Source organism: Cotesia glomerata, linkage group LG3 (assembly GCF_020080835.1).
Source record: "Cotesia glomerata isolate CgM1 linkage group LG3, MPM_Cglom_v2.3, whole genome shotgun sequence".
NCBI lineage: Eukaryota > Metazoa > Arthropoda > Insecta > Hymenoptera > Braconidae > Cotesia > Cotesia glomerata.
Genome location: NC_058160.1, coordinates 17,529,490 through 17,551,464, shown reverse-complemented (window position 1 = coordinate 17,551,464; position 21,975 = coordinate 17,529,490). Strand labels below are relative to the sequence as shown.

Sequence of the window (21,975 nt, the reverse complement as noted above, 5' to 3'; positions counted from 1 at the left end):
TCTGCTATTTGCTCTTTTTCTTTCGGTGGAACGCAAGTCTTTAAGGACTTCTGTTGCAAACGTGTTGGTAGCGTTCCAGGCAGCTTCTGATGACAACATTGCTTCTACTAGTGAATCTGGTTGCATTCTCTGGTTCAGGATCCTCTCCAGTTCTTCACGCTGTGGATCGAAACGAGGACATACAAAGAAGACGTGCTCCGCGTCTTCAGCAGCTCCTGGGCAGGACGGGCACTCCGAAGAGTCATCGTGCTTAAAGCGGTGTAGATACTCTCGAAAACACCCATGTCCCGACAACATCTGCGTAAGATAGTAATTGACCTCACCGTGATTCCGGTTAAGCCAAATGTCGACCCGAGGTATGAGACGGTGCGTCCACCTACCCTTCTCTGCAGCATCCCATTGTAGTTGCCATCGGCCTATGCTCTTCTGCCGTTCTTCAATTCTAAGTTCTTCAGGGATCAGTGCAGTTGACCTTTTCCGTTGGTAAAGGGCCCGTCTTTCCTCTGCTAGAACTCTAAGAGGTAGGGTTCCAGCAATGACGCACACTGCTTCTTCTGATATAGTGCGGAAGGCACTAGCTACTCGTAGGGCACTCAGTCGATATACTGGTCCAGCCTTGCTCCATGATTCTTGTGTCTTTAATGCGTCGGCCCAAATGGATATTCCGTAAGTGAGCACCGATATGACTACTGATGACAATAATAGCCTCCTGCTCTGTTTTGGGCCTCCGACGTTCGGCATCAGTCGTGCGAGACTAGCCCTCACTACTGACGCTTTGGCACTGACATGTTCCACTTGCTAACTTTAACTATAACTTTAAACAAGTTATAAAAAAAATATTCTACAAATTTGAACATGTGGGAAATTTTTCAATTTGTATTGATATTCTCATTATTATTTAGTTGTTATAAAAAATAAAAAATAATTATTACCTGTGCGCTAATTTTAATATTATTTAATCTTACTTAATTCCATTGTCTTATTTTATTTTTACTTAACAATGATAGCCAATAATTTACGATTTAATTAAATAGAATTGTTTTATTTACTAAAACTTCAAACTATTATAATAATTTTATTTAGTATAATAAAATTGTTTCCGTCGTCATTGTATATTGACTAGAAGTAATTTAAAATAGAACTTTACACTGAAAAATTTTCATTTTCTGAACGATATATACTAATGTTTGTACATGTTTCTAAAACTTGTAGGCATCAATTACTCACCTGACAAAAGAAAACTTATTATATATTGGCACTGACATGTTCCACCTGCTGTTTGAAGTTGAGTCGTGCATCCAGCATCACTCCCAGATAACGGATAAATGGTTGTGATGTGATTTCTTGTTCTCCGACTCTCAACTTGATGGTTTCTACCGTTTTTCTGCTGGTGATGAGCACTGCCTCGGTTTTATGCTTGGCTAGTTGCAAGTTCATCATGTCCATCCACAAATTGACTCGTCTGAATGTAATATCAAATGCCATTTCTATCTCTTCGAGGTGCTTTGCGACAATCACGACAGCTACGTCATCCGCATATGCTACAAGTTTGACTCCCGTAGGCAATGCTATTCTCAGGAGGCCATCATACATGATGTTCCATAGCAGAGGACCTAAGACTGATCCCTGTGGCACTCCTCCGGAGATTTCGTACACTTCCGTACCATTCGTCGTGTCATATTTCAGGAGCCTGTTCGTGAAGTAGCTCGCTACTATTCTGCGAAGGTATCCTGGTATGTTTTTTCTTCTAGAGCCCGCATAACGCAGTCCCAGTTAGCGGAGTTGAAGGCATTCTTGATGTCCAAAGCAGCCACCAAGCAGTATTTCTTCTTTCCACCTTTCCATCTCGTTCCGGCGATTGCATCCTTGGCTATATCAACAACCAATTTGATAGCATCCAGAGTTGACCGTCCTTTTCGGAAACCAAACTGGTTCTCTGCTAGGAGTGGATCGACTAAAGCCTCTATTCTCTGATGAATTATGCGCTCGAATATCTTGCCGGCCGTGTCTAACATGCAGAGTGGTCGGTAGGATGACGGTTCTTCCGGCGGCTTTTTCCCCTTCGGAAGTAACACTAGCCGTTGCTGTTTCCACTTCTGGGGAAAAGTCCCTTCCTTCAGGCATGTATCGTAAACGTCCAGGAATAATGTTGGTGCTGCCCTAAGGATTGATTTCAGAGCAATATTAGGAATTCCGTCCAATCCCGGCGCCTTATTATTCCCTACTCGATTTCCTGCCTCTATCAACTCGTCCAACGTGATAGTTGGGATGTCTTCAGAATTGAGCTGCTCCAACTTGCAGGTGAATACCAGCTGTTGGGGAAACAACGTAGTAACAATCTTCTCTAGGAGTTGTGGACACGTAGGTGATGGCATTGGTTGGCATTTCAAGTGGGTCATAACCACCTTATACGGTCTGCCCCATGGATCTTTCTCAACTTCTGCGACCAGTTCCTTCCAGCAACGTCTTTTGCTTTCTTTGATGGCTCTGTTCAGTTCTCGACGGGCCTTTTTATACTCTGCCAACAGCTCTGCGGAGTTAGATCGTCTGTAGCCACGCTGAGACTTTCTTCTTTTTTTAAGACACTTTGAGCGTAGAATGCTAATGTGATCGTTCCACCAGTGCATTGAAGGTCTTGAATTTATGCGACGTTTCCGAGACATACTAGCGTCGCAAGCCTGGGTGACTCTTCTCATTAGGTCCTTGGTCTTCTCTTCAGCAGTTTCTACGATGATCGGATTGCAGTCTAAGGCTACTACTAAAGCAGTGGGGTCGAGAGACTTAACTTTCCACCCAACCGCGCTAGCGCTCCTGTTGTCTCTTGTTAATTTCTGGACAGTTGATATTTCCCATAGTATCGCACTATGGTCGCTGGCTGTATAGATGTTCAATACTTTCCAAGAAAAACCTCTTCGAGCTAAGCAACTGCTGACAAATGTAAGGTCGACAGTTGAGTTTGCCTCTCCTTTAGTATACGTTGGCGTGTCACCGGTATTAAGAAGGATCACGTCCAGAGTGGCCATTGCCTCGAGAAGTGCTTTTCCACGTGTATTAGTGAACTTGCTGCCCCAGTCTGTTGCCCAGGAATTGAAGTCACCAGCTATTGCCACGGGAAAGTGTTTTCTTGCGTCCTCAGTTAGCCGATCAAGGAAGTCTTCAAAATGGTCATTAGAGAGACTAGGTGGTGCATAGCAACTGTAGAAGTGGATGCCATCTACCCGTGCTGCTACGAAGCCAGCTTCTTTATTGTTGACTGTTCTCTGAAAAGGACATTTACCGCAGGACCAGATGACGGCTTTGTTAGTGCTTTCAGATTCCCAGGGTTGGTTACTCAGATGTCTATAAGGCTCACTTATAAGTGCTACATCTGCCTCTAATTCGCGCACAGTTTGCATGAGCAGGTCATGCGCAGCCTCACAATGATTGAGGTTGAGCTGCACTATCTTCATGTTCTTGGCTTCGTTATCTTCTGGAGCGCTTCTTGGAAGATGGGGCATCTGTTCGTGCCTGCATGGTGAGCCGCCTTTTCTACGCCGTGCCGTTCAAAGCACAGTGCACATTTAGCTGGATTTTTACAATCAGCAATTTTGTGTCCTTCTTTTCCGCACCTTATGCAGAGTTTAGACCGGTCGACTTCGCTTTTGCACTGCGATCCGAAGTGCCCAAAGTGCCAGCATTTGAAGCATTGTATGGGTCTCTTCGTTGCTCTCATTCGGCAATTAGACCAGCCTATCCTTATTTTGCAGTTTTCCTCCAGTAACTTTTGTGCTGCAGCTGCTGGTAGTGACACTGTGGCTGTCTGTGTACCCCTAAAGGCTTTACGGATCTTGATTGCCTCTAGTGGGATTTCACAACTTTCTCCAGCTTCCCTCTTTAGAGCGGTCTGAATATGCTCTTTCGTCGTGTCGTCATCGACATCTCGGATCTCGATGGTCTCCTGTGGCCCTTTGCAAATCACTTTGGCCTCCTCCTTAAGGATGTCCGCGATCGTCTTTTGCAGACCTTGGCCTTTGTCAGTGCTCTTCCTCGAAATCGTGATCAACAAGTCCCCACTTCTGGTCTTGTTGATCTTATCCACAGTTGAACGAACCTGCTCATCTGGGACGTCCTGCTTTATACGACGCAGAATCTCGGCATACTTTGTTTTCTCGGCCGGGCGGATGATCAGTGCGTCGGGTCTGATCCATTTGCGTGGTTTTTTCTGCTTAGGCTCTGGCCTGGACTCCTTCGGCGGCTGTTGTGTGTGTGTGTGTGTGTGTGTGTGTGTGTGTGTGTGTGTGTGTGTGTGTGTGTGTGTGTGTAAACCTCTTATAACTTTTGAACGGCTTGACCGATTTGGTCGCAAATGGGGTCATTCGAAAGGGCTTCGCCGAATTTAGATTTTCTGTAAGTTTGAACCAATTTGGACCGGTAGATTTCAAGAAATTGCAAAAAAAAGTGGAAAAAAAAGTTTTTTTTTTTTTTCATTTTTTCAAAATATGTTCGAATTGGCTGAACCGATCAACCTCTAAAACTAATCAGCTCTTGACCTTGAAAACCCGCATTGATCACCACCAAATGCGTTAGAATCGATTTATGCGTTCGTGAGATATCGTTGTCGAAAAAAATCGAAAAAAGTGTTTTTTTGTAATAACTCCGAAATGTTTCATCAGATGATTTTTTTTGGTTTAAAGAAGTACGAGCGCTAGGCGGGGTGGGGATAGGTATCCACTCTAGCGCGGTAAGGGGAAAGCAGTAACCATATGATTTTTCTCAATATATAGATATACATTTAACATTGGCTAATGGCGGGATTTATTTTTCTTTTAATTAATACACTTTAATTAGTCGGGCAAGTGTTAATTTTTTTGAATTAAATTTATCACTAATATATTTACTTTCATCCATAAGTTTTTTAAAAATATTCACCGACAGTTTTACGAGAAAAATACAGAAATGTATCAATGTTTGGAGGTTACCCCATAAGACCAATGTTAAATTGCTCAACTTTAAAGTTAATTATTTATTTAAATAATCGGGCAATCTCCTTCAAATTTTCAGAATTTGTTAAGACATATTTAAACTTCATATTAAAAAAAAATCAAGCCTTTTATCAAAAGTTGTCTTGGTGCTCGTACTTCCTTAAATTTTTCATAGAGCTCAAAAAACTACATCGATCGCCGCCACCCGCGGGAAAATCGGTTGATTCATTCAAAAGTTACAGCAGTTTGAAAACTAAAAAAATCCTGCTTCATCGAACTTTGATAAAATTTTTGAGCTTGGAGAGCTCAAAATGACACAAAAATTATATTTTTTAACTCGAAGAGCTCAAATATATAATTTTCGTGTCATTTTAAGCTCTGCGAGCTCAAAAATCTGGTGGAAGTTTAATAAAACACTATTTCTTAAATTTTCAAACCGCAATAACTTTTGAATGAATAAACTGATTTTCACGCGGTTGGTGGCATTCCACGCAGTTTTTCAGGCCTCATCATGAATTTTTAAGTTTTAATTGATTGAAGTAAGAATTTCGATGTAATTCTGAAAAAATATTTTTTTCGGTTTTTTTTTTCGACAACGATAACTCACGAACGAATCAACCGATTTTGACCGGGTTAGCGGTGATCGACGTAGTTTTTTGATGTTAAGAGCTGATTAGTTTATGGAATTGATCGGTGAAGCCGTTTAACCCTTCCTCACTCGCGTCTTTTTTAGTTTCTCGCTTGCACTATAGTGAGTCTCTATAGGTTGAGTAGTTGTTAGGCGCGATTTGCTCATGACGCGAGTGACGAAGGGTTAAAAGTTATTCCAAAAAAAGCATATTAAAAAAAAAATTTTTTTGTAGTTTTTTAAAGATTTTTCGAAATCTACTGGTTTGAGTCAGTCCAAATTGTATTCAAAATCTAAGTTTGGTCAAGCTCTTTCGAATGGCATCAACGGCGATGACATCGGTCGAGCCGTTCAAAAGTTATGAGAGGTTTACAGACGGCCACACACACACACACACACACACACACACACACACACACAAACTTCTTCAGAAAATCGTCACTGCACTGTTTCCACAGCAACGCAACTACGATTACCAGTTGGCGCCAGGCAAATTGGACGACATCCCACCTGTCACTGAAGAAGAACTGCTGGAGGCTTGTAACCGTGTAGGGAATAATAAAGCGCCGGGACTGGACGGAATCCCTAATTTAGCCTTGAAAACCATCATAAAGGCAGCTCCAACATTATTCCTAGACGCTTATAATGCATGCCTCAAGGAGGGGACTTTTCCTCGTAAGTGGAAACAGCAACGATTGGTACTGTTACCTAAAGGGAAGAAACCACCAGAAGAACCGTCATCTTACCGACCACTTTGCATGCTAGATACGGCGGGTAAGATACTTGAGCGCATAATTCATCAACGAATAGATGCAGTAGTCGACCCACTCCTGGCAGACAACCAGTATGGATTTCGGAAAGGACGATCAACCCTGGACGCGATCAATCTGGTTGTTAGCACGGCTAAAGAAGCGATCGCAGGAACCAGATGGAAGGGTGGCACAAAGAAGTATTGCCTGGTGGCGGCATTAGACATTAAAAACGCCTTCAATTCCGCCAACTGGAACTGCATCATGCAAGCTCTTCGAGAGAAAAACGTTCCAGAATACCTGTGTAGAATAGTGGCCAGCTATTTCACCGATAGAGTTCTTAAATACGACACAAAGAATGGTCTAAAAAAGTACGATATTACAGGAGGTGTACCCCAGGGCTCTGTACTTGGTCCACTGCTGTGGAATATCATGTACGATGGCCTATTGAGATTGAAATTGCCAAGAAGTGTAAAACTCGTAGCATATGCAGACGACGTAGCCGTAGTAATCGTCGCTAAACACCTTGACGAAATTAACAACATGTTCGACATCACCTTCGAGCAAGTCCATCGGTGGATGAATACGGTAAACCTGCATCTGGCTACACACAAAACTGAGGCAGTGCTTATATCCAGCAGAAAAGTGTTAGAGACCATCAAGCTGAAAGTCGGCGAACAAGAAATCACATCACAACCTTACATCCGATATTTGGGAGTGATACTTGATGCCCGTCTCAACTTTAAACAGCAAGTGGAACACGTCAGTGCCAAAGCGTCAGTAGTGAGGGCTAGTCTCGCACGACTGATGCCGAACGTCGGAGGGCCAAAGCAGAGCAGGAGACTACTACTATCATCAGTTGTCACATCGGTGCTCACATATGGAATATCCATTTGGGCAGACGCGCTGAAGTTGCAAGAATCATGGAGAAAAGCTGGACCAGTATATCGACTGAGCGCTGTAAGACTAGCCAGTGCATTCCGCACGATATCAGAAGTAGCAGTGTGTGTCATTTCCGGAACTCTGCCGCTTAGAGTTCTAGCTGAGGAAAGACGGAACCTTTACCAACGAAAGAGGTCAACCACACTAAGTGCCGAGGAACTCAGAGCTGAAGAACGGCAGAACAGCATCGCACGATGGCAATCGCAGTGGGACGCCGCGACAACAGGGAGATGGACACACCGTCTCATACCAAGGATTAACGTTTGGCTTAACCGGAATCACGGCGAGGCCAACTACTATCTGACCCAGATGTTGTCAGGACACGGCTGTTTCCGGGAGTACCTTTATCGCTTTAAGCACGATAATTTCCCAGAGTGTCCGTCTTGCCCAAGAGTTGCTGAAAATGCGGAGCACGTTTTCTTTGAGTGCCCTCGTTTTAACCCACAGCGTGATGAGTTAGAGAAGATCCTGAACAAGAAAATCACACCAGAGTCAATAGTAGAAGAAATTCTGTCATCCGAAGCTGCCTGGAACGCCACAAGCACGTTTACCACCGAAGTGCTTACAGAGCTACGTTCTATTGAAAGAAAAAGGGCAAATGACAGAAACTAGAAGGAAGGAAAAATAACACCTTAGCCACCAGAAGGAATAGCAGTAGCTAGATCCTCCCCTCACGAAGCAATGCCTGACGGCGGTTTCCATGAGGGATTAGAGGAAAGAAGAAAAGGGGTTTAGGGTTTAGTGGGTAGGGGCGTTAGCGTTGAGTTTTAGTATGACGCTGCGTCGAGTCGCCACATATCCAGGCCGAACAGCTATGCCTGGAATCTGTAAGAAGGATTCCCCCCCCTAAGATAAAAAAAAAAAAAAAAAAAACACACACACACACACTCACACACATACGGACATCATTGTGGAAACATTCGAGAAAGCTTCCTAGGACCCCAAAACGTCAACATCCGTTGGAAACTCGATTTTTGAAAAACGGGGTGAAACCAATAACTTCCCAATTTTTGAAAATTTTCAATTTTCTTAGCGGGAAGTTGAAAATTACTATTTTATTTATTTTTGCCTCAACTATTAACTATTCAACAAAATATCTTACGCATTTAAATTTAAATTATTAATTATATTATTTCCAGAGCATATGGTTAAGTCAAAACTGGATCAAATGTTTTTTTTTTTTATTTAGTTTTTGAAAAAATAATGTTAAAGACTTATTCGAAGCTTCCTTTTATCTATTATCGTAATTTTTCAGAAAGAACATAAATTTTTTAGATGATTGCTATTTCTTATTCTTTTACTCGAGTTTTAAACCTTTCTACAAAATCTCAAATAATCTCAGAATTGTCTTATGAGAAATACGGTGAAAAAAAAACAATTTCATATTGATCGAAAAAAAAATAGAATTCGAAAGAACACCACTCTGATAAAATGGATAGTAAATCATCAAGATATTTTCAAGTTGTTCAAAAAAAAAGTCAAGAATAACGATAAATATTTAAATAATTTTTTGTATTTTCTTTCGAAAAGTATATTTTAAAATAAACATTCAAAAAAAGAAGCTATTTTTCTCCAGGCTTAATTTTTTTTTTAGTAATAAAATTTGAAAAAATTCTGAAAAATGCTTTTGCTATTTCATAAATGACTAAATTCATGTTTGGTGAAATTTCCATTTCATTAATATCATTTTTTATTTGCGACTAATTTTACAAATGACATTATCAATTAATTATCAAATTTATAATTTATAAATGTTCGAGTTTACAAATGGCTATTTTCCAGTGAACTTAAAAACATACTTAAAATAACGACCACGATTGTGTATCTATATATGTAGTGAGCGCTATTGCTTGTTTTCAATATGGTGAAAAACCAACCGAAATAGTTTTGAATCGATAGGCTAAAATAATTAATAAATAATTAAAAGATTGGTTAACACTACTGTTTTGTACAATTATATAAACTATAAAAATCAAATAATATTTTTGAGCATTATTGATCAATGCATCTACTTGAATAATAAATATATGATAATTTTAAATCCAAAAAATCGATGCTCTTTCATAAAGCTCTATGTTAAAACTATACTTTTGAATCGTTAATAACTTTTTTTAAATGATCGACAGAGAGTTTTGAGTTTTTGAGGGAAGATAATTATACTATTAAACTTGTCAAAATTGTAAAATATTAATTTTTATCTAAGGTAAAAGTCTCAATAGCAGCTCAGGAACCAGTGCCTGCTCATTCCATGCATTTGTATATTTGCATTTATGAATATAGATATACAAATACATGGAGTGAACGGGAATTGGGGCTTTTACCTTGCTATTAAGGACGTTCATAGACAAGAAAAAGACACCAATAGGTTATGGCTATTGGTTTCTTTCTCACGCCCTAGTTCTGTCTCTCTTTACAGACTATCGCTCACTTACTTCCACTCACGTAAAATATCGAAATTCACAACTTTTAAACATTTTTTATAAAAAAATGAATACCGCTCGTTTGTTATTTTTAATAAAAAATACTTGTTATATCTTCAATTAATGATTCTCAGTATTTTAAAACAATCCCAATAAGAGTACGATTGATATTTATAAAAACGTTCGCTTGAACGACGGTCAGCATAGAGTTTGTATGTAAAATATACAAATTTTAAATGCTAATATTTCAAAATTTAGTGCCGCAAGGACTATTTAAAAAAATTCCTACGTATAGAGGATCCGAACAAAAACAGTTTCACTGTAAAAAATCGCGCCAAGTCCACGTTCATAAGACTATTAAGAAAAAAAATTTGTTTTTTTCTTTACAAAAATATATAAAATAAAAAAATAAAAAAATCCAAGTAACCGATATGATTGTTTATGATTTTCGGAAATTAAAAAAAATTTTGTTACAAATTTAAAAATTAAAAAAAAAAATTTGGAACGTATTTAGTGTGCGCGGTTGCAAAATATTTTACTTTTAATGAAATTCGTAAAATCTATTTACTAGGACTTTAAAAAAATTTAAATACACAATGACGCACACCAAGTACGTTCCAAAATTTTTTTTTTAATTTTTAAATTTATAACACATTTTTTTTTTAATTTCCGAAAATCATAAACAATCATATCGGTTACTTGGATTCTTTTATTTTTTTCTTTTATATATTGTTGTAAAGACAAACACAAATTTTTTCTTAATAGTCTTATGAACGTGGACTTGGCGCGATTTTTTACAGTGAAACTGTTTTTGTTCGGATTTTAGTATTTTTTGTAATTATAATAAAAATTTACAATTGGTACCAACTTAAATCTCGCGTTGGCAGCATTTTTTATAGCAAACTATCCCCTTGAAACTACAGTTTATGTAAAAATAATTCTAGTGCACCCTGGCGGGTGTAGATGCAAGCTGTGAAATATCTTTTTTAACTGTAGTTTCCCATCTAATGAAGGATTACTATGAATTCTCGAATTATTTAGTCTGTGGCAGATCACTTTGCCCATTGAAAAAAAGTCAGGATCGAAATTTTTGCGTTGCTATAGTTTGTGCTGATTAAATTTAGTAATTTCAAGTAGATTAATTGTTATAAGTGAATATAACTAATTAATAACAGTCAAATAAAGTATGAATTACTGTTATAATATACAATTTAGGAAAAAAAAGTACCGTAGAATTAAATAAAATTTTGCAACCTCAAAATACCGTTCTGCTTACAGTAAACATAGTCGGTAGTCTGGCGCTCCGTTTACAGCAGATTTGATGAACGGAACTTGGCGCCAGATTCTACCGAATCTGTGGATACTTATGAGTATAAGCACTCAAAATTTCAAAAAAATTTTAGGAAAACGGTTTTTTTTGGGAACGTCCTTAAGTTTCATGTATAAACGTCCTTAAAAGCTTGTTGTTTTTTTAACACTAAATTGAATATTACGAAAAATTTGAATAACACTTCACGAGCGGCATATTTTTAACTATAATATTTTTTTTTGTAGGTATTTTCAAGTATTACCTAGATACCTCTCCATGGTACAAAAATTTAGATCTGCTAGCAAAAGACCATATTCATGGAAAATTAGGAGGCTATTTAAGTAAATTTATAGCCAATTTGAAAGCTCCCAAAAGAACGGACAACCGAAAAATACATGAAGACGGTAAAAAAAAAGAACGTAACAATAATAAAACGAAGGGCTCTTCAGACAGAGAAGAAAAAGAAAACCAAGAAGAAAGAAATTATGATGATGAAGATGGAGAACATGATGAGGATGGTGAAGATAATGATGGTGAAGATAATGATGATGAAGATAATGGTGGTGAAGATAATGATGATGAAGATAATGGTGGTGAAGATAATGATGACGATAATCATGATAATGATGATGAAGAAGATAATGAGACTGAAAAGGCAATAGAAAGCAGATTATCAAAGATGAAAATATTAAGAAAATATGTTCATAAAAGTTCTGATGAAGATTTATCAGAGTAAAATATGTATGAAACTAATGAATAAAGATTTTTTTTTAAGAAAAAACAATTTAGTTCAATAAAAATTAGGGAAACGGGTGACCGTAACGGCCATCCCTGCAACTTCCTGCTAACTCCATACCTGAGCGCTCAACATTACACTTATTTTGTTTTTGAGCTCTCCGAGATCAAAAATATGATTTTCAGGTTATTTTGAGCTCCCCGAGCTCAAAAAGAAATCTGTTCTATGCTTTTGAACTCTTCGTGCTCAAAAGTCTAACAGAAGTTTTCATAAAACACTATTTTTTGAATTTTCAAACCACAATAACTTTTGAATCAATCAATCGATTTTCTCGCGGTTTACGGAATTCAACGAAGTTTATTGAGCTCTTTAAAGAATCTTACAGCACAAACTAATCAGGCTAAAAATTTTATATAAATTCTTAAAAAAAATTTTTTTTCGACAACGATATCTCACGAACGCATCAACCGATTTTGCCCGGACTGGTGGTGATCGACGTGGTTTATCAAGATTAAGAGCTGAATAGTTTTTAGAATCAATCGAGAAAGCCGTTCAAAATTTATTTCAAAAAAACAGTTTTTTAAATTTATTATTTTTGAAATTTCTCAAAATTTAACTAATCGAATCGATTCAGATTTTTGCGAAATCTAATGGCAACGATACTCTTTGGATTGTCACCTATCTCGATCCGATCGTTGAGCCGTTCAAAATTTCTTTTCGATTTTCGAAAATTTTTAATTTTCTCAGCCGGAAGTTGAAAATTTTTCGTCCCCAATATTTTTAATCACGATTTTATAAAAAGAAAAAATTAGGAAACCGGTTGGCTCTAAAGGCCAGCCCTGCAATTTCCTGCTAACTCCATACCTAAGCGCTCAACATTTCAGTTATTTTGATTTTGAGCACTTAGAGCTCAAAAATATAATTTTTGTGTTATTTTGCGCTCTCCAAGCTTAAAAATATGATTGTTCTATGCTTTTCGAGCTTAAAAGTCTGATATAAGTTAAATTGAACACTATTTTTTTTTTTTTTTTTTTTTTTATTTTAACCCCGCTTTTCAGACTTCCGTCTCGATGGGGGTCCGGCCGAGACCGGAAGGGGACTCCAGGCTGATCGGTACATTAAGCTTGGCAGAATAAGTTTGGCGGTATTACATACTTTTTCAGCCTGGAGAGTAATGCGGCGATGGGCCGACTTTGGGGAAACTGCACGCATTTGCCTGTGCCCCACCGGTAGCACAGGGCTTGGGGAAACCATCGAAAAACCCAAACCTGTACAGCCCGGCATGAGTTACGAGCACCGATGTTCACTGAAAATTAAATTTCAGCTCACACCGGGATTCGAACCCACGCCTCACCAGTCCCAAGCAAGCATGACAAGCATTATACCGCTTAGCCATGGGACTGGCTATTGAACACTATTTTTTTGAATTTTCAAACTGCAATAACGTTTGATTGAATCAACTGATTTTTTTTGCGGTTTACGGCATTAAACGCAGTTTCTTGAGCTCTTTAAAGAATCTAAGGGCACAAACTGTTCAAACCAAAAATTTTATAGAAATTTTGAAAAAAAAAAATTTTTTTAATTTTTTTCGCCAATGATATCTCTCACGAACGAATCAACCGATTTTGACCAAGCTAGTGGCGATCGACGTGGTTTTTTGAGGTTAAGAGATGATTAATTTTCGGAATCGATAGGTAAAGCCGTTAAAAAGTTATTTCAAATTTTTTATTTTTGAGATTGCTCAAAATCTAATAAACCGAATCGATTCAGATTTCTACGAAATTTAATGGCAATGATACTTTTTGGATCGCCACCTATCTTGATCCGATCGGTCGAGCCGTTCAAAAGTTATAAGAGGTTTACATACATACATACATACATACATACATACACACATACATACACACACCATCGCAGGAATAGCTAGGAAAGCTTCCTAGGATCTCAAGACGTCGAGATGTCGCATATCATTATGAATAATTTTGTAGAATTTAAAAGTATTTATAATTTTCTATCATCTTAAATCCTAATTAATCATATTTTTAGGATTTACAAGCATTTGACAGTATTTAACAGTTTAAATCATTTCAAATCCTGTTAAATCATATTTTTAGAGTTAAATAGTATTTAACAGAATTAAAAATTCTAAATCATGTTGAATCCTTTTGAATCATATTTTCAGGATTTGATAGCATTCGTGAGGATATAAATTTTTTTAATTCTATCAAATTCCTTTTTTTAATCAGGGGGAGTTATCGCGAATCAAAGCAAAAAAGTGCTTTTTGACTTTAATAATCAATATCTCTAGAAATAATGATCGTGTATGAAATCCACGGAAGGTTTTGGAAACTACACAATATTCTTTATAAGATACTGTAAACGGCTTTTGGGGAAAAAATTTTTTTTGAATTGAAAACTTTGACTGAAAAAAAGACAAAAATTCGCATAATTAAGAATATTTGGATAACTTGGTATAACTTTGGATAAAATGGATAAACGAAGGATATCGACGGTAATTTTCCAACCTTAAAGTGTCCCCTAAAATCTCTTAAAAATTCAAAGCGCTGCGAATTTTTTTTCAAAGTGCCCCGAAGCTTCAAATTCTTTGTTTTCGCAAAAATCACCATTATAAGCAATTTTTCGATTTTCATTCTTTTTCTGAATGAAAAAAAAATTTTTTTTCTCAAAAATCTTTATTTTTTCCGTCAAAAAGATTGATTTTTTTCAAAATTTGAAAAAAAAAAAATTTTTATTTTTTTTTGAAAATTTTTTATTTTCGAAATTTTTTTTTCAAATCAAAAAAATTATGAATATAAAAAAAAAAAAAATACTCGTTCAGAAAAATGACAAATCTACACGAGTATTTTTTTTTAATTTGAAAATTTTTGTTTTTTTTTTTAAATTACAAGACATTTTTTTAAAAAATAGCGGTTTTCGGTGAATTTCAGGCTGAAAAATTGGAAAAGTGAAAAAAAAAAAATACTCGTCTAGATTTCGGAAAATTATAAATAAAAATCAAAGAGTAATTAAATTTGTAAAAATTTTTAAATGAAAAATACTTAATCATAAAATTTAATTTAAAATTATAACTCGAATATTTATTATTTGATCTTTTGAAAAAAATACTCGTTTAGAAAATTCAAAAATCTAGACGAGTATTTTTTCAAAACTAAAAAAAATTTTTTTTTTTCCAAATTACAGGTCTTTTTATTTAAAGATTTAAAATGGCGGGTGTCGGCTAACTTCAGGGTCATTTCAATAGTTATATTGTGATTAAATCATTCAGATAATGATAATAATAATGATAATGATAATAATAAACCACCAACACTCTTCTAAAAGTGGATTTAATAATAAATGTTATTTAACAATCTTATTTTTATTTAGTTACATCCCTGTTTAAAATTTCCAATAGGATCCCATCAAAAGCGACAAAAGCCACTTAGAAACCCATAAGTTTTATTGGTTTCTAAGTGGCTTTTGTCGCTTTTGATGGGATCTTATTGGAGTTTTTCAACAGGGATATAACTTGTACTATTATTTGTTACTTTAGAACAAGGGTCTATTGAATTTCACTCGTGTCCTAGAGTCGAAATTTAGAGCCTAAATAGAGCCTCCTAAGGTAGGACTCCGGTCGGACCTCTGGGCTCTAAGTGGGATCTATTCTCATGTTAAATTGTCCGACGTTAGACCCCAAAGTGGTACAAATTTCCGTTTTTACCACTTTAGTGTCTAATGTCGGACCTAATTTAACACGTGCATAGAACCTACTTAGAGCCCAGAAGTCCGACAGGATTACTATAACGCATGCAAAATTTATTCTGCGCACACCAGGCCCCTATGATCCACCATTTTGTTATTAACTATAAACATATTTTGAATAAAAAATTAATAGAAGAGAACTCTTATAGTTTTTAGTTCAAAGTGCATTTTGGACTCAGAAATTTACCAGATATAACATACGTTAGTCTAAACTTAAACACTCGCCTACCTAGCCAGAAGAAATAAATTAAATACGTCCTAACAAAGATTCGAACACACGACCCTACAGACGCGAAGCCGATGCTTAACCGATTACGCTACTACGAACGATAGTACGTGAATTAATTTTGTTTGAATATGAATTATTGACTGTATTGAAATATAGGTGACAAGTTAGAAATGTTGTCAATCATCGTTACTACTATACTAGTAAAGCTACGTACTATAATTAATTAAATTGAAAAGAATTTTTTTTAACTTCCCGCTATGAAAATTTTCGAAAATCGGGAAGTTAAAAATATTTCGTAAAAATTGAAATAAGTATTTATTAATTTTTACAAAATCTAAATGTACCTTTTCGGCTTTTTAAAATGTTTAAAGAATTTTCAAAAATTTTTAAACATTTTAAAAAGCTGTAAAAAATTTTAAAAGATTTAACTAATATATATATGTCGGAGATGAGAATAGCTGGGTTCTTCCCAAGGGATGGGAAAATCCTAAGCACTTTTAGTTTATAGCTAGAAAATAAAACTTAGAATTTTAATTTTTACGACTTAATCCGCTAAGGAAATTTTAGTTAAACTTTTCCTTAAGTCTTTTATGACGGTAGGCTCGGGGTCGAAAGATCACATCTGTGGTTTTAAGTGAGCCAGGGTCAATGGACAGCAATACCCAAGTGTACATCTTCGGAATGTACAATTGCAAAAACGTAGCTTGTACATTTTTTTCTCAGAATAATTACCTGAAGGAGCTACTGATTGACAAAAATAAGTTTTGAGAAGAGTCAAGTTCTCTCTGAACAGTGAGCGATAACTGATTGCTGGTCCTTTCTGACCGTGTGGGATTCGTTCTCTTATCCAAGTCTGTCGTCATTTTATTATTTCTAACGTTTAACATTAACGATATCTTATTTGTTAATATTGTTCATATTGCTAGTTCTTAGGGGTGTATATTAAATAAATTATAATTGTTAATAATTAAATAATAATATTAAATTATACTCTTTTAGTGTAGTGACTAGATAACATTGTGTGTGTGTATAAATGTGTGTGTGTGCTACGCTTAAGTAAAACATTGTTACAAAGAAAACCAGTAATTGTAGTATTAATAAAGTTGTACGATATTTTGTGTCATCTAGATATTGTTGTGATTAAATAATAAAATGTCTCAAGATAATAATAATAGTATGCGCCCTTTCTCAACCCCAACGCTAATCTGACATCAGAAGTGGGATCGACGCCGAGTATATCAATGCAATGCAGCATACGGCGTGGCTATTTTACGTGAGCTGATTCAATCAATTGCCCAAAACCTGACACAAATTCCAGGAAGTTTACACTACCACGTTTTTAACCCAGAAACCTCTGGCTCTGATCCGGCTGCATGGAGTTCAGCTGTTAGCATTATGATGGAAGAAAATCCATTGCAAGGCAGTGCACTATTTTCCGCGCTTAGTAGCGCCTTAGAGGGTTCCGCTGCACAGTGGTTGACTCAAATTATGGTTGGAGGAACTATTACTTGGTCTCGATTCAAGGAACTTTTTATTTCCCGTTTTGGTGGAAGAGAAACCGCAGCTTCTGCCCTTATGAAGATTTTAACGAACAACCGTTAAAAGACGAGACAACTGGAGCTTTTGGGATTCGTTTACGCCTCTTCTCAAGGCGAGGTGGGAAAATTTGAGTATGGCGGAGATTATCAACGGCGCTGTTCTCTATCGATTAACATCGCAAGATCACCGGGTCGAACGCACAGCGCTTACGAGTGAGGTAAAAACGGAAGACCAATTTCTTAATGAAATGAGGGCTTACTCGTACGCAAAGAAGCGACCGTTGCAAATCGTCCGAGAACTCGTCAAGTTCAGACCCGAAACGCTTCAAGCCAACGGAGACACGGATTAAATGTCTTTTCTGCGGTATTTCTGGTCACAAAATATCTGAATGTCGCAAGAAGTCATTTCTGGACAAGAGGAAAAATTCTCATAGTCCAGAAGGAAGTCGACCATCCACCGCGATAAAAGTAACCTGCTTTTAAGTGCCATAAAGAGGGTCATATTGCACCAAACTGTCCGTCAAGGAAGAACAACAGCAACAACAGCGGCAACAACAGTGGAAATCAGCACTCGAGCACCGAACGCCGAGTGGACTTTTGCACCGTGGATGTTCCAGTGGGTACAATGACCATATGGGTGAGTCGTTTCCATTTTGCTTTGATTCAGGAGCTGAGTGCTCACTAATTAAAGAATCGGTTGCCAATAAATTTTCTGGAAAACATATCAATGATATAGTTTTAATGAGAGGTATCGGAGATAATTGTGTAAAATGTACATTACAAATTTTATCTACTGTTCGTATAAATAACTTTACATTGGAGATAGTCTTTCATGTAATTCCCGATAATTATTTAAAACATAATATAATGATTGGTCGTGAAATTCTAGGTCAGGGTTTCGAAGTAAATATTACGCAAAATCATTTTACCATTTGCAAGGCTAAAGTAGTCAATACATGCGAAACAAAGTTCCTAGTGAGATTAACTTCAACAAAGTAGACACTGACGTCACGGGTAATGATAAACTAGATTAATTTCCGTTTTAGAAAATTTTAAAGATTCTTTTTATCACGGGTTTTCCCCGAACCGAAGCTACTACAGGTCAATTAGAAATACGTCTCATAGACCCTAATATTACCGTTCAGAGAAGACCGTATCGACTTAGCGTTGAAGAGCGGGAAATTGTCCGTGAAAGAATCGAAGAATTACTTAAAGCAAAAAATTATAAAACCTAGTAATTCACCGTTTTCTAGCCCTATATTACTCGTTAAGAAGAAAGATGGTTCAGATAGACTTTGTGTAGATTACCGAGAGTTAAATAAAAAATACCGTTGCAGATAGATTTCCTTTACCCTTAATTTCAGATCAGATCGCGGGATTACGGGATGCTAAATATTTTATAAGCTTAGATATGGCTAGCGGCTTTCACCAAATCGGTATCCACCCAAATTCTACTGAATTCACTGCTTTTGTTACTCCCGATGGTCAATATGAATATCTAAAAATGCCATTTGGATTGAAAAATGCACCGTCTGTTTTTCAAAGAGAAATTCTCAAAGCTCTGGGTGATTTAGCTTACTCTTAGGTTGTAGTTTACTTAGATGATGTGCTTATTATTGCGAGTTCGATAGAGCAGGCGTTGGAACGGTTGGAAACCCTTCTAAACGTTCTGGTTAAAACTGGATTTTCATTTAACTTTGCTAAATGTTCATTCCTTAAAACATCAATCTCTTACCTGGGTTATGAAGTCACTAATGGTAACATAAGACCCAATCCGCGTAAAATACAAGCTTTAAATTCCTTACCTGCACCAACTACTGTTAACAATTAAGACAATTTATCGGTTTAGCTTCTTATTTCCGTAAATTCATCCCAAAGTTTTCTCAAATTATGAAACCTTTATACTCTCTTACCTCAGGAAACAAAACATAGATTGGCAAGATAAACACGAAACCCTACGACAAAAAAATAATTACCATCTTAACAAATGAGCCAGTGTTGATAATCTTCGACCCCTAATTATCCGATTGAACTACACACCGATGCTAGCTCTGACGGTTACGGGGCTATATTAATGTTAAAAGTAGAAGGTAACAATAGAGTTGTAGAATACTATAGTAAAAAGGACCAGCTCAGCCGAATACCAGGTATCATTCGTACGAGCTGGAAACCTTAGCCGTAGTAAAACCTCAATTAAGCTACCTCGGCATTATTTACATGGTCGAGAATTTACAGTTGTTACTGACTGCAATTCTTAAAAGCGTCTCAAAAATAAAAATCAATTTAAAATGACCGGGTTCATAGATGGTGGGGCTTTTCTACAATCCTTCACTTTTGAAATTGTTTACAGAGAAGTGGGAAACGAATGTCACATGTTGACTTCTTTTCTCGTAACCCAATTGACATCACTCGTAAACCTTGATAAAATTGAAGAGAAGGTAATTAATTTTACGGAAATATCGGAAGATTGGTTACATTAGCAGAGCAACGTCGTGATCCTCAAATTTCAGAAATCGTTTCTAAATTACAAGACGATGAAATCGCGGAAGACATTTTAAAGACGTACGAATTAAGATCCGGTACCCTTTATCGGAAAATTCAAAGAAATGGGAAAACCCTTTGTCTACCCATTATTCCTCGAGGTTTTCGATGGTCTGTTATTAATCACGTACATCAATCGATCATGCATTTAGGTTGGGATAAAAACTCTTGAAAAAACTGTACGAATATTATTGGTTTGAAGGGATGGCGAAATACGTTCGGAAATTTGTAGAAAACTGTCATACTTGTCAAGTTTCTAAATCCAATTCAGGCAAGGTACAAGCCGAATTACATCCAATACCTAAAACCAGTATACCCTGGCATACTGTTCATATGGATATTACGGGCAAGCTAAGTGGTAAGAATGACTCAAAAGAGTACGTTATTGTACTCATTGACGCATTTACAAAATACGTATACCTGTACCATACCCGTAATATAGATTCTCTTAGTACAATCAAAGCACTTAAATCAGCTATATTTATTTTTGGTAGTCCTTGTCGAGTAATCGCTGACCAAGGGAGATGCTTTACCGGTAAGGATTTCCAAAATTATTGTAAAAGTCAAGATATTAAATTACATTTAATAGCTACGGGATCTTGTAGAGCAAATGGTCAGGTAGAGCGCGTTATGGGTACTTTAAAGAACATGTTCACTGCAGTAGAAACTACCGGACGGTCATGGCAAGGAAGCAATAGGCGAAATACAGTTGGCTCTGAATTGCACTACCAATCGTGTCACCAAATCAAGTCCCTTAGAATTATTAATTGGTAAGGTGGCAAGACCTTACGGATTTTTAGCGCATGAAAATACCGAAGTTAGAGAAGTAGATATCTCCAATGTAAGGCAACAAGCTATAAGTAATATCGAAAGTAATGCTCTCTATGATAAAAATAGATTTGATAAAACTAAGGCTAAAGTAGTTAAGTTTAGCATTGGTGATTTCGTATTATTGAAAAACGAAGAAAGAAATCAGACTAAGTTAGATCCGAAATTTAGGGGTCCATTTGTAATAGCGAAGGTTTTAGAAGGAGACAGATATATTTTAAATTCAGTTAAAGGCAAAAGAACGTATAAATACAGTCACGATAAATTAAGAAAAATGCCGCAGAGTTGTGTTCCTAGCGAGTTGGATCTTAGTGATCCTGAGGACGAAAATGACTCAATAAATGTAGAAAGCTCTGAAGAACATGGACAGTAATTTGAACCAAATAAACCTATACCACTTGTCCAGTATGACAGTGGAGTCTAAAGCAATTTAGATGTGTTTCCTTTACACCACTTGTCCAGTGTGGCAGTGGAGTCTAAAGCAATTTAGATGTGTTTCCTTTACACCACTTGTCCAGTGTGGCAGTGGAGTCTAAAGCAATTTAGATGTGTTTCCTTTACACCACTTGCCCAGTGTGGCAGTGGAGTCTAAAAGCAATTTAGATATTGATTTCCTTTACACCACTCTGTCCAGTAATGACAGTGGAGTCTAAAGCAATTTAGGATGTGTTTCCTTTACACCACTTGCCCAGGTGTATGGCAGTGGAGTCCTAAAAAGTAATTTAGATGTGTTTCCCTTTTACACCACTTGTCCAGTGTGACAGTGGGAGTCCTAAAACTAATTAGATGTGATTCTCTTTACACCACTTGCCCAGTGTGGCAGTGGAGCTCTAAAGTAATTTAGATGTGTTTTATCCTGTCATTTGCAAAGAATAAAAATTTAAAGAGAATCTCTACAGCTTGCGAGAAACACAACTGGCATTAGCGATTACACAATTTAAAGTTCTTTAAAATATTTTATAAACTCTACTATTCTTCGTTGTTCGGTTGGATCCCTGAATCGGCAGATTATTCAAAGTAGATCATTCATTATTTGAAGTTGTTAATTTAAATCTAACGTTAAGCAAAAACCAAATTTTAGATGCACCCGAGGACGTGTGATCGTCAGGATGGCCGTGTCGGAGATGAGAATAGCTGGGTTCTTCCCAAGGGATGGGAAAATCCTAAGCACTTTTAGTTTATAGCTAGAAAATAAAACTTAGAATTTTAATTTTTACGACTTAATCCGCTAAGGAAATTTTAGTTAAACTTTCCTTAAGTCTTTTATGACGGTAGGCTCGGGTTCGAAAGATCACATCTGCGGGTCTAACGTAGCCACGGTCAAGGGACAGC

The 21,975-nt window shown here is 36.7% G+C and overlaps 1 protein-coding gene across 7 annotated transcripts in view; it reads left to right on the top strand.

Annotated features, from left to right (window-relative positions):
* LOC123262028 (glutamic acid-rich protein-like) overlaps positions 1-12,169 on the top strand; it is a 30,320-nt gene extending 18,151 nt beyond the window's left edge. For all 7 annotated transcript variants that reach the window (XM_044724013.1, XM_044724011.1, XM_044724010.1 and 4 more), the window contains one exon: positions 11,255-12,169. In XM_044724013.1, the coding sequence (XP_044579948.1) occupies positions 11,255-11,745 (491 nt within the window). In that variant the 3' untranslated portion in view covers positions 11,746-12,169. The remainder of the gene's footprint in view (positions 1-11,254) is intronic.
* The last annotated feature ends 9,806 nt before the right edge of the window (positions 12,170-21,975 follow it).